Genomic DNA, 13745 nt, shown 5'->3' with positions numbered 1-13745 from the left:
AGTCACCATGTGCTCTGTTTTGGGGGCATTGACAAATAGTGAAATGGATAAAGAATTTATGCCTAATTTTAGTTTTCAAGATACTTATTTGATATTAATATTTATAATGGCCACCCACAATCCAACCATTATAATTCAGGGGATAAGCAGCAGCTATGATGATGATGATGAGAGAGATTATTTATGAGCACTGTAGTATGTTGATTGCTTTACATATCTTCTCTCCTTCAATCCAAAAATGTAATAAGGCAACAGCCATTCTCCCTGTACAGAAGACCCTAATATTCAGAATTGGTATATAACTTACTAAAATGTTACACAGCTACTAACTGGCAGAGCTGGGATTTAAAACCCAGGTCTATATTCTCCAATTCTAAATATTCCTCCTTTTAAAAACCAGCTTTTTATAAAACTGGCTCTATTCCCTTCTAAAAGCTCTTATTCAACCTGAGGAAAATACAGCCTCCTAGGTCGCTGACAGCAGCAGATTAGGTAGGATAGACTCACCTTAATCTTCTCATATTTGAGAACAGAGGGATGATTCTCTAGGTCCTGGTAAATGTGGGGTGTCAAAAGCCGGGCAATTTCAGGGCGCATGCGGTGCTGAAACAGGACATGTATATCATTAGGACATGGGCAGAGAATAAATGCAGTTTTCTAAAGACTAGGTTACTGGTGGAAAATCGGGGGAAGCAACATTTGAAAATAATAATAGGGAGAAAAGAGCAGAATGTAAACAGCTCCTTCATCCAACACACACTCAACATGTTGATCTTGCGATTGCAATACTTTAAAACAGAAAACAAAGTAAGTTTGAGAGTCACTTCATCACTAAAGCAGTTTTATTTTTATTAGAACTTTCTTACTGGCTGTTGGCAGGCTTCCAGGAGCCTTCTCCTAGACAATTCATAATAACAAATTACCAGCTTCTCACCTGGTAATTCAGACGGACAAAGGGAATGTTTACTTTCACCAGCCGTTCAAAGAGGGACACCTCAAGGTTGAAATTCTTGGCCAGATCATACACATTGGCACTGGGGCGCAGCTGAAAAAAGAAACATAGCTGAGAATTCTCTACTGAAAACTTATTTCATCCATCAATCCATCCACCCACCCATCAAATGTTTTGTAAGTGCCTTCTATGTGCCAGGCACTGCTCTAGGTGCTGGTAGGCTAAGGATAAAGACTGACCAGGGCCACGAAGGACAAAGTGCCCAGGGTTACAGGCTCTTTAGCTAGGCCTCTCTGTACAGTGACATTTGAGTTGATGTCAGAATGGAAGAGGTTGCCACTCATTCGAAAAGCAAGCCATGAGAGGGAGCAGATAGGGGGTGGGAACACAATGAGATGGTGGTATGAGGTGAAGTCAGAGAAGCAGGCTGAACCCTGAGAATACTGTAGGCTACTTTAAGAAGCTTGATTTTTATATTAAATGTAATGAGAAACCACAGGAGAGTTTCGAGCTGTGAGTGACATGATCTGATTTACTTAAAAAAAATTCACAGCAGGTTTATTAAGAATGGGTTAGAGGGTGGCAAAAATGGAAGCAGGGGGACAGGAAATATGGTATTACAATAGTCCACTTAAAAGGCCATGATGATTGCCCTAGCTGGTTTGGCTCAGTGGATAGAGCGTCGGCCTGTGGACTGAAGGGTCCCAGGTTCGATTCCGGTCAAGGGCACATGCCTGGGTTGCAGGTTCGATCCCCAGTGTGGGGCATGCAGGAGGCAGCCGATTAATGATTCTCTCTCATCATTGATGCTTCTATCTCTCTCTCTCCCTCTCCCTTCCTCTCTGAAAAAAAAAAAAAAAAAAAGGCCATGATGGATAAATAGCAGAGGGAACAGATGAAATGGATGCTGCTTTCTCTAGAACAGTGGTTCTCAACCTTCCTAATGCCGCGACCCTTTAATACAGTTCCTCATGTTGTGGGTGACCCCCAACCATATTTTCGTTGCTACTTCATAACTGTAATTTTGCTACTGTTATGAATCGTAATGTAAATATCTGATATGCAGGATGTATTTTCATTGTTACAAATTGAACATAATTAAAGCATAGTGATTAATCACAAAAACAATATGTAATTATATATGTGTTTTCTGATGGTCTTAGGTGACCCCTGTGAAAGGGTCGTTCGACCCCCAGGTGGGCGACCCACAGGTTGAGAACCGCTGCTCTAGAATATACCACAAATCTAACTATACCTACTCTTAGATTGAATATGAGAGGTAAGGGGAAGAAGAATCACAGAAAGCCATTATGAGGCTTGAGAACCAGTGAAGCAGAGGCCAGAGTGTCTTTCTGATTGATTCCACTGCCCTACCTGCTGGTGGTCCCCAATCAGAATGAGGTGCTGGCAAGCTTTGCTCAATGTGGCAATGGTGTGGGCCTCAAGGACTTCAGCAGCCTCTTCCACAATGACAATCCGAGGCTCTACCTTCTGCAGAATCTGGCGATATTTGGCAGCACCTGTTCAAGAGAAAAAAGAGGCTCCTCTGAGATGATGTACTGGACCCACCAGGCCACTGGGTTTCTGGGTCTGTGACAACTGAGCTGTGGTGACTATTGTATGAGAGAACAAGTGCTGCTGGATGGACACCAGCGCATTATATCCATGTTGGTCATTGTTGGGATTCTAAACGCGACAGGAGCAAGTAGGTGAATTTCACACTCAGTTCCTTAAATATAGCGTGCTTGCTTTCAATAGCTTTTCATGGTATTTTCTTCTAACCTACTAGAGGAGCTTCCTTTACTTGCTGTAGATAATCTGATAGGAGGTTGGCACCAGGAGGGAATGGCTGGAGCAGGTAAATTTCCTCAAGTTCTCTTACCTGTGGTTGTCATTCCTATGACCTGGGCATCTTTCAGAATGTGCAGGTCTTCCTGGAGTCTCAGCTCAGCCATTCTCTCTGCTGATGTGCGGTAGTGGTGCTCATAGTTGAGGATCTTTCGGCGGGTGTCAGCCTGGTACTTCTGTAGCCACAGCCTGAAGAATATGAAGAACCAGGTAGAGGGAGTTGCATATTCTTTGAGAAGGTGGAGTAACTCCCTATAGTGTGCCCTGTGTTAGAAGTGGAACCTAGACCACTGAGGAGCTTACAGGCAGGCCATAGAGAGAAAGAAAGGAGAGACCCAGATGTGCATGGACCCAAGTGTCTAAAATGCCCAACAGAAAGATGTGTAGAGACATGTATTTAGTCAGGAGCTAAAGAACAGAGGTTACATATTGGGAATAGAGTAAGGGACTTCAAAAGTTTCAAGAATTATTTCTCCAAATTCTTCCTACCCCATCCTTAGCTGAGTCTTCTCCCCTCCCCAATTCTCCAGTCTTCTTTCACAAGCAAAACAGATCATGTCACTACTCTGCTGTAAAATCTTCCAATGGGGCCCTAGCCAGTTTGGCTCAGAGGATATAGTGGGACGGGTCCTGGGTCCAGTCCTTGTCAAGGGCATGTGCCTCGGTTGCAGGCTCATCATCTCTGGCCCTGGTTGGGGCACAAGTGGGAGGCAACCAATTGATGTGTCTCACACTGATGTTTCTCTCTCCTTGTCTCTCCCCTCCCTTCCACTCTCTCTCCAAAAAAAAAAAAAAAAAAAAAAAAGGAAAATATCGAGTGAGGGTTTACTAAAAAAGGAAAAAATCTTCCAATAGCACCTTAGCCCTATGAGGCATGCATTGTCAGGCCTCTGTCAGCCTCTTTGACTTGACTTTCAATTTCTTTCTGCAAGCCACAGCCATGCTGGCTGTCTTTTTCAATTTCTCAAATAGATGTTCCCTCCCTTCTCAAGACCTTTACCCATGAGGTCCCCAAAATCTCATCTGCTCCCACTTCCCCACTGGCCTTATAAATACCTACTCCTCTTGCAGTTCTTGCCTCCAATGTCATTTTCCTGAAAACCTAAGACCAGACCAGATCCCACATAATATTATTAGCACCCCTAGCTCTTTTCTTTCTTAAGTGTTCATGCTCATTTGTAACTTTTTGTGGAATTAACTAATTTGTATCCTTGGATAGACTCTAAACTCCATGAGGAAGTAGAGCCAAGTGTCTTTTATCTCATGGCTGCATCTCCAGCACTCAGCTCAGTGGGGTGGCTCAATCTATCATTAATTAACATTGTTGAAGGTCTGGGGGCGTTATATTCTAGGAAAGAAAAGGAACCTCCTGGGGAAATACATGGGCTGGCTGGGGGAGGTGAGAGTTGGGCACAGTACCTATAAAGCTGCCAGCGAGAATTCAGGTCCAGCTGCCAAACATCCTGGATTTCATCGGCCTCAGCCTCAGTCATGGTGTTCAGTTTGCGAAGCTCATACTTCATTTTCTTCTTCATTTTCTTTTTCTGGCTACGCTGGGTCTATAGACATCAATACCAGCCAGAGTCACCATCTCAGCAGAGGTGGGCCTTGTTCTAAGCCATAGGTGTGGGTCATAGCACATAAAAAAGGGGGCTGCCTCCTCTGATTAACTTCTTTAAGTGTCTCACACTCTCTCAACAGATATTCCATTGCAGAGTGGCTAAATGAGGACTCTGGGACCAGTGTGCCTGGATTCAAAGCCCCATCTACCTCTATGAGCCTCAGCATCGCTTCTATAAAATAGGGTCACAGGGTTGTTGGATTGACTAAAGGAGTAATACATGGAAAGCACTTAGAATAGTGCTGGCATTAGTTTCACTGAACATCTTTTGACCAGTTTGTTTCTTATTCCTAAAAGTTGTGTCATTAAAGTAGTGAAGATGAGTTTTTCTTGTTAAAAACTAGACAGGGCCTCCTGTACATATCATGATAGTGCCTTTAAGCAGTGGGTTAAGGCATCATTTAGGAGAAAGTGCTCTCCCATGGATGTGACTCTGGCATGTGAGACAAATGTCCCAATATTATGGACCTTGTCCCACTTCAAAATCAAACAAACTCCTGAGGCCACATGGCAGAGAGATGCCCAATCCACATTTCAAAGTATTGGGATGATGACTCCACCCATCATATACAGTGATGTTGAACTGAACTAAGCGATCAGGTTCAAAGCCATCAGACCAGTGAAAATTGCATCCAAAGTTACCCCTGATGGTCCTTTAAATCAACAGTGGGTTTCAGAAAATGTTATTTTGAATATCCAGTCCTCTATTATCATAGTAATGCATGCTAAATTTTGAGGACCACTGGGTTCTACCAAGGGAAAGAGCAGAGGGAAAGTCCATATGTGGGCTTCTGGGTATTCACACTATTCTGGCTTTAAGAGAAATATCAAATTCCAGGGTGAAGTATTCCATCCCTGTATGGCTTGTTTCATTCCATTTTACGTAAGTCCGCTAAAATCTTAATGCATGTTCAGACTTGTTTGTAGTTTCTAGTTTGTAGAAGATAACACCCATGGAAGCATCAAGCACTAAGACTATAAGTATTTGATCTGACCCATATGTGCTGCATTTTTTCTGGAAGTTCAAGGAAAGCACTTGACTGTTCAAGTTGGTATTTCTTGCCAGGGCCCCTCTGAAGGGCCATACTCTTTATATTCTTGGGAATTAGACGTATCCTATACTAGGGTATGGTTGTAAAAGGGGTAAATTCAGTTAATTGTGAGGATGAGGTGAATACACTGTAAAAGTGGGTGGAAAAAAGGGGCTGCCTTTATGATCAGAACAGATGTTCTCAGGCCGATTTCAGGAGAGTCTAACCCCCACCTGCCAGGCAGTAATAACTGAATTCCCATTTCCCATGGTGAGGACTTTAAGGGAAGTGAGTTTACCTCCCACTCTCCTGCGGCTTGCTCCTGCCCAGCTGCTGTCCCAGGGCCACTGTTTTCTATCTTCGTGGCCAGAAGCAATTTAGCCAATTCCTGGACCGCTCCATTCTCTTCCTTCTTCCGCCGCCGGGGTCTCGCCACCTCTTCCTCCTCAATCACCCGGTCTGCTTGAATCAGGTCAGCCTCCTCTGCGATCTCAATCAGAGAACCCTCCTCTTCTCCTTCCTCCTCCTCCTCATCCCCTTCTGCCTGGGCTAAGAGAGAAAAACAGGCAGGACAAGGATGAAGACCTCTTGAAGCCAAAGGATGAAAGAGGGCACCGACAAGAGTTTAGATGGATGAAGACATTCTCAAAGGGATTTAAGTGGTTACCTCTAGGGAGGGATACTGGGAGGAATGAGAGGAGATGAAGACTTAGGTTTCTTTACATACTTTTTTGTTACAATTTTAAAAATATATTTTTATTGATTTCAGAGAGGAAGGGAGAGGGAGAGAGAGAGATAAGAAACGAAGGATGAGAAAGAATCATTGATCGGCTGCCTCCTGCACTCCCCCTAGTGGGGAGTAAGCCCTCAACCCAGGTATGTGCCCTTGACTGGAATTGAACCGGGACCCTTCAGTCCACAGGCCAACACTCTATCCACTGAGCCAAACCAGCCAGGGCTGTTACAATTTTAAAATACTCATTTTCCCCTTTAAATGATATCTTTAGCCCTGGCTGGTTTGCTCAGTGGTTAGAGCATCAACTCGCACACTAAAGGGTCACAGGTTTGATTCCCAGTCAAGGGCACATACCTGGATTGTGGGTTTGCTCCCCACCCGTCATGGGGCACGTGCAGGAGGCAACCATATCAATGTTTCTCTCTCTCTGTCCCCTTCCCTACATCCCTTCTACTCTCTCTGACAAGCAATGGAAAACATATCCTCAGGTGAGTGTTAACAAGAAAAATCTTTGCCACATACAGGGAGGGGCAAAAGTGGGTTTACAGTTGTTCATACAGAAAGTAATACAACAATTCATAAATTAATACAGGAATAAACTGTTTTGTGTACTCACAATTATATATATACTTTTGCCCCACCCCATATAATGTATATATACACCTCTATAACATTGTCTAGTCTTGACTTTTTTGAGCACTATCTGAAATCATATTGTATCTTTTCCCTTGCCTTTTTCATTCAGCATGTTTTTGAGATTCCTATGTTGCCATATATTCTCTAATTCCTTTTCACTATTGTACAGTATTTCACTATCCGAACAAACTATAATTGATCAGCAGCATCCACTGTACAAATGTGGATAGACACTTGAGTTCTTTGTTTTTCCAATATCATAGAGTGGTGTACCGACTACTATCCCCACTAGCAGTATATCAGAGCTCCCACTGCTTCACATTCTTATCTGCGTGGTTATATACAGCTTTTAAATTTTTTACAATCTGGTGGCATAATAGTACTTCATTGTGGTTTTAATTTCTCTAGTTTCTAATGAGCAACTCTAATATGTTTACTATTAGGATTTCCTATTTTGTGATGTGCCTGTTAAAAGTGTTTTATCTATTTTCCTACTAAGCTATTATTTCTCTTTTCTGATTAATTAAAGCTCTTTACATATCCTAGGTATTACTTTCAAGTTCTGCTCTTCTGTTCTTTACCAAATTCCACCTTACGATGTGATTCTAGGTAGACACACACTTACCTATATTTTCAGGTCCCGCTGGAGCAACACTTTGGGTGAAAGAAACGACACCCAGACCCAGCCACTCCAGCATCATGGAATGCTTCCAGCCTTGGAAGCAAACCCATTCACTATCCTGAGGAAGGAAGAATGACCAGTCATGAGAATTCGATGACAACCAGTGTGAAGTAAAGTTCTCCTTGATGGATAGAAAGTAATTTCCTTAAAATTCAGAGGCTGCAAATTGGCAACTGGATCATTTAATATGACTTGCATAGAATTTTAAAAATAAAAATTTCCTACCTCTAGACTGGCTTATTTCACTTATTATTATTATTAGCATAATACTCTCCAAGTCCATCCATGCTGTTGCAAAAGAAAGGATATTCTGACCTGGCAGGGAGTTGTATGTCCCCAGGACCTGGGAGTCAACCTAGGACCTGGAAGTCAACTTTGGAATTTGGTCCATTCTCATTCAAGAACTGCCTATTATCATGGAAAGATTAAGAATCTTCTTGCCCAAAAAAGGGAGTCCCACCCCACATTGCCTACTTCCCCATTCCTATAATCCCTATTTCCCCATGTAATCCTTGACGTACCCTATATAAGCAGCTGGCTTGTGGGGGGCTGCAGAGCAGATTTTTGTGGATGACCTGCTGCTTTCCCATACTGCCAGCAATACTGGAATAAACCCTCATGTAAGTGATTAAAAAAAAAATCCTGCCTCTCTTGACAAAATCAGGAGCTATGGCAGCAACAAGGCTGTATTCCTAAATGGCAACAAATGGGCTGGAAATGAGTTGCTGCCACCCCTTTTCCAGTTTGCCACAATCCTCTCTACTTCCCAATGTCTCACATCTAACCTGCTTCAGTCATTTTTAGTACCTAATGGACCCCGTTAGGCTTTTGGGTTTGTAACCCTGAAATTCACCAACCCATTAATAATACTAGTAGAAGCACCATTTCCCTAGACTCCTGGCCAGCCACTTTACAGAGACTGTTAGCTACTTCACATAACATTTTTGAAGGCAGACATTATTACTATCCTTGTCTGAGACCAAGTCACATAATCAGTCTGTGTGACTGAAGTCTGTTGACCCTAGGCTCTCTACATGGGCTAGGTTGTCTTGTTATGATATTTCACTTAACAAGCATTTATAGCACACTCATTTAGAGGTTTATAAGTATTAACTTGTTTATCTAAATAAAAATCCTGTAAGAAACTCCACTTTTGCAAGTCAAATTTACAAAATGGCAATTTCATATGGTTCAATTTGATATTATCATCCCCACTTCATAACTGAGGAAACAGGCACAGAAAAAATCAAGTAACTTGCTCAGAGCAAAACCGGGATTCCAACCCAGAACGCTAGCTCCACAGTCTTGTTCTTGACTAGTATACTCAGCTGTCTTTCCTCATGAAACGGAACTTCTAACATGGCAGCATCAGATTACCAAACAGCTAATGCTTTGGACTGCTGCTTCTGCTGAAGGCTCCTTCCAAGTACTGAGTCAAGACAGATGTTTGTACTTCCCAAGATGACCCCTACCTGTGTCGGTCCACTCATCAGGCTTTTCCAGTGCTCGGAGGAAATGTACTTCTCCAGGTACTGTTCCCGTAATACGCCACGCATGGTGCACTCCAGAGTCCGGGCCCCTATATGCAGCTCTTGTTCTGACTCCTTCATTTGTGTCATGATCTGCCAAGAACAGTGGTAAAGAAATGAAGAGGAAGTATCATCCCCCAAACTCAGTCCCTGCCTTGAGGGAAAACAAAGCTAACACAGGAACAGCAAGAAGGGAGAATAACTATTCTGTGGTCTTAAAACAAAAGGTTTAGTATCTAAATTGTCTAAAAGAGCAGTCGCCAACCAGTGGTCCGTGGACCAAAGGTTGGTGACCGCTGGTCTAAAAGACTCCTACCAATCAGTAAGGAAATAAATACATTATAAATATAGGCCAAGGATACTGTGAGAGACTTCTTTTTTTCCCCCCTCAGTAAAAACTCAGAGTTTTAGCTGGGCACATGGCTGACCAGCTAGAAGATGGTTAATAGGCTATAAGTAGAAGTGCTGTGGGTAGTTTGGGGGAATCAGCATGAAGCCCTGGCAGGAGTTGGGAGGGGCAGCATTCCCTTTTTTGCTTTTTCTCCACCTTGGATTATAAGGGTTAAGGTCACACCACAGAATTAGCAGAATGTAATGCTGGAATAAACTTGGGACCTTCATAGCTTTGTGGAGCCTCTATCTGCTTTGGACTGTCTAGCCAGAAAGCCAATGCTATCTTGTTTAGTTCCCATTTGAGCTACCTCCAATATCCACAGCTGGGACTTACACTCATGTAGGCCCTCCGGAGGTGCATGGGGAGATTTCGGCGGAATTCCCGCTTGTTCCTCAGCTCCCTCAGCGTAAACTGCTTCAAGATGTCACTGCTGCTCCTTCCACCTACCCGCACGATACTGGGCTTCTGACACTTATAGATACCTGTGGAGAATGGTGAAGCACAGTAGAGTTGAGAGAAGTTATGCCGGATTCTCTCCAATGAGAAAGGTAAGTGTTTGGGGTGTTGTGTCAGCTGGTCTATTAGGGAACAAACTGGTGCTTACAGGAAATCTACCCCATTAATGAGCAAGAAGGCCCCAGAGATTATATGACCTGCACAGCAGTAAAGTGTGGTGCTTAAGAGCACAGGCTTTAGAATCAGACAATTGAGAACTCAACTTATTGGCTCCACAATTTATTGCTATGTAACCTGGGGCAAACTACTTAACTTGAGCCTCAGTTTCTTCATCTGTGATTTGAAAACAGTAATACTTTCCTTATAAGGCTAATTTGTACAAACTAGAGAATATCTTTACAGCTCCTATACAGGGACTGGCATAAAGTAAGCTCTTAGTAAATGTTCTCTATAATTCACCCTACGTATATTTATTGCTTGCTTACTATGCACCAGACATATGCTAGGTTCTGAAGATATATATAGCAGTGAAAACACAGACTCCATTTCTAATTTGTTATCATGTCTCACAGTCTGAGAGACAATATACACATTAAACCATTTATCACTATAGTGAAAATATGGTAATTACTATAAATACATGATGTGTACATATGAAACAGGGGACCTTACCTAGTTTGGATGAGGTAGGGATCTAATTCTTGAGGATCTAATATTTAAACTGAGAATCCAAGAATAAGGAAGATTTGCCCGGCTGGTGTGACTCAGTGGTTGAGCACTGACCTATGAACCAGGAAGTCACAGCTGGATTCCTGGTCAGGGCACATGCCTGGGTTGCGGGCTCAATCCTCAGTGTGGGGCATGCAGGAGGCAGCTGATCAATGACTCTCTCTCATCATTGATGTTTCTATCTCTCTCTCCCTCTCCCTTCCTCTCTGAAATAAAAACATAAAAATAAAAAGAATAAGGAAGCTTTAATTTAGGTGAAAGGAGGATACAGGAGAATTCAGAAAATAATATTCTAAACAAAAGGAAAAACATACTTATTCATACATTAATGCAGTTAGTATTTTTTTCAGTGCCTAGAATGTGCCAGGATCTGTGAATATAGCAAGAAACAGGACCAGACCTCACGATGTTTACAGTCTAGGGTAGAGCCACATAAAAATAAATGGTTAGGGCCCTGGCTGGTTTGGCTCAGTGGATGGGGCGTCGGCCTGAAGACTGAAAGGTCCCAGGTTCAATTCCAGTCAAGGGCATGTACCTTGGTTGCAGGCACATCCCCAGTAGGAGGTGTGCAGGAGGCAGCTGATCCATGTTTCTCTCTATCCCTCTCCTTTCCTCTCTGTTAAAAAAAAATCAATAAATGGTTAGGTATGTGCTAAATCTCTGAAGAAAAAATACAAAAGGAAACTTAACCTTGGCTTGGGGCAATATTAAAGTGCACCTGAAGAGAGATTTAAGGTGAAACTGAAGAATGAATATTGAGCCAGCCAGGCTGGATGGGATCAAGACGGAGAGAGAGGTAAAGAGAAAAAATGCATTCTAAAAAAGGGGAATAAAACAGACCGAGGAAGAAGCTGAGGGATTCAAGGCATTGAAGACAATGGGAAGAGGTAGGAGATGAGATTCAGAGTCAGGCTGGAGCAGATGACAAGCCTTACAGGTCATGGTTAGCACTGTGGACTTTATTCAAAGAGCAATAGAAAGCTACTGAAGTTGCTAATGGTTCAACAATAAATGTTTTGATAGAGACCAATTTTGCATAGACATTACCTTCCAAAAACTGATCCAAAGCATGATTAGTATAACACACAACCAAGATGGGGAACTTCTGGAGGCTAATTTGCCAAACAGTCTCATTGGTAAGAAGGGCTTGAACAATTTTTAGACCCACATAGGTTTTGCCTAGAAAATAAGAAAAAAGGAAAATTAGAAAACTTGGAGACTTACTAAAAGGAGTAGTTAATTTTAAAAAAATCGTTATTATTATTATTTAAGGTAATACACTGAGATGGCTTAAAATCCAAGAAGCACAAATGAGCATATTATAAAAAGCCCTATCGTTCTTCCGTCCCCCAGCTACCCACTTCCTCCTAAAAGCAACCAATGTTACCAGTTTCTTGTCATTCAATGCATATATAAACAAATATGAATATAGTTATTTTCCAGCCTTCCCCCTTTCTCTTTTTTAATACAAATAGTAGCAGACTATTTTCACTGTTCTACATTTTTCATTTAATCTTGGAGGTAGTTCTCTATCAATACATAACAAGAATCCTCCCTCTTTTTGTTTTTCACAGCTGCAAGGTAATTTTTAGCCAGTTCCCTATTGATGGACATATAATTTGTTTCCAATCTCATGTGGCAAATTATTTAGAAATGCTTTTAATATACCATAGTGGACTTCCCTTTGTAATAGGAGGGAAAACCAGAAATCAACAATGGAGTTACAGTTGTGGGTTTATCAGCAAATGTCCAATAGTTAATTAAGTCTACAAACAGCTAAATTTTTACATAGTGTCAAGCTGAGAAAGCAGCCATTGTCCTCAAAAAACTCAGAGGAGGAAGAGATACAAGAAAATTAAAGGTTTCAGTATAGCATGATAAGTAACAATTTTTGCTTCCTCTCCGAAACCCCACCCCATTCTGAATAATATGTACTGAATGCCTAACAGTGGCAGGCATTGAATTAGAGAAAAAAATAAAAATAAAGCACAATAGCCATGGTTATTATTTTCTCAGACCCTTGAGACCTCATACAAACAAATGTAAAATCATAAATGTGGGAAATGAGAAAAACATGGTATCAAGAAAACATATAGACCTGGCCGGTTGCTCAGTGGTCTGAGGTTTCGATTTCTGGTAAAGGCAATGGGTTGCAGGTTCCCCAGCTCCAGTAGGGGCGCGTGCAGGAGGCAACCAATCAATGTCTCTCTCTCTTGTCCACGTTTCTTTGTCTCCCTGACCCCCCCCCCCCCCCAAACTCTCTCTAAAAAAATCAATGGAACAAATATCCTTGAGTGAGGATTAACAACAACAAAAAAAGTGGAGGGAAATAAATATAAGTATGCATTTGCTTTAATAGTCATAAGAATATCTTTGGAAGGATACACAGGAAGATAACATTGTTTACTTTATAGAAGGGAATGGGAGAGGTGGTAGGAGGAGGGAGACAGGGATTTTTAAAAACGTTTGAATCATTTTTTAATTAAAACATAAGATTAAAATTAATAATGTGCCAAATTTTTAACCTCACAGATGAGCAAAAACTGCTGATCAGCAAAAAAGGATGTAAGGAAATGGAACATTAATTCAATCTTGGTGAGAGTACAAACTGATACTTGTTTTTTTAAATCCTCAAAACAACACTTACGCATATTTTTTCATTATATAGTGTTTCTTATTAGAAAGACCTTTCCTTCTTTTACATTACTTTTTTATCCTGAGTTTCTATTAATTTATACTGTTTTTTTAAAGTGATAAATTTTGCCGAAACCGGTTTGGCTCAGTGGATAGAGCGTCGGCCTGCGGACTGAAGGGTCCCAGGTTCGATTCCGGTCAAGGGCATGTACCTGGGTTGCGGGCACATCCCCAGTAGGAGATGTGCAGGAGGCAGCTGGTCGATGTTTCTCTCTCATCGATGTTTCTAACTCTCTATCTCTCTCTCCCTTCCTCTCTGTAAAAAAATCAATAAAATATATTAAAAAAAAAAATTTTTTTTTAAAGTGATAAATTTTAATTTATCACTGTTTTTTTTGTGTGTGTTGTTTTTTTTTTGTATATCCTTTTGGGAGGGTAATTTAGCAATACCTAGTATAACTATTAATGTGAATTCCCACTTTAGGGGAAAAAATTAC

At 41.6% G+C, this 13745-nt stretch overlaps 1 protein-coding gene across 2 annotated transcripts in view; it reads right to left on the bottom strand.

The window, feature by feature from the left end:
• ZNFX1 (zinc finger NFX1-type containing 1) overlaps window positions 1-13745 on the bottom strand; it is a 28379-nt gene that overhangs the window by 3609 nt on the left and 11025 nt on the right. For both annotated transcript variants that reach the window (XM_070419786.1, XM_070419787.1), the window contains 10 exons: window positions 11662-11793; window positions 9763-9911; window positions 8979-9128; window positions 7450-7564; window positions 5751-6001; window positions 4220-4359; window positions 2835-2989; window positions 2327-2472; window positions 935-1045; window positions 508-603 (listed from right to left, as the gene is read on the bottom strand). In XM_070419786.1, the coding sequence (XP_070275887.1) occupies window positions 508-603; window positions 935-1045; window positions 2327-2472; window positions 2835-2989; window positions 4220-4359; window positions 5751-6001; window positions 7450-7564; window positions 8979-9128; window positions 9763-9911; window positions 11662-11793 (1445 nt within the window). The remainder of the gene's footprint in view (window positions 1-507; window positions 604-934; window positions 1046-2326; window positions 2473-2834; window positions 2990-4219; window positions 4360-5750; window positions 6002-7449; window positions 7565-8978; window positions 9129-9762; window positions 9912-11661; window positions 11794-13745) is intronic.

This window comes from Myotis yumanensis, unplaced genomic scaffold (genome assembly GCF_028538775.1).
Source record: "Myotis yumanensis isolate MYYU_CA2020_CCGP unplaced genomic scaffold, mMyoYum1.0.hap1 SCAF_7, whole genome shotgun sequence".
NCBI lineage: Eukaryota > Metazoa > Chordata > Mammalia > Chiroptera > Vespertilionidae > Myotis > Myotis yumanensis.
This window is presented reverse-complemented; position numbering and strand designations above follow the sequence as displayed.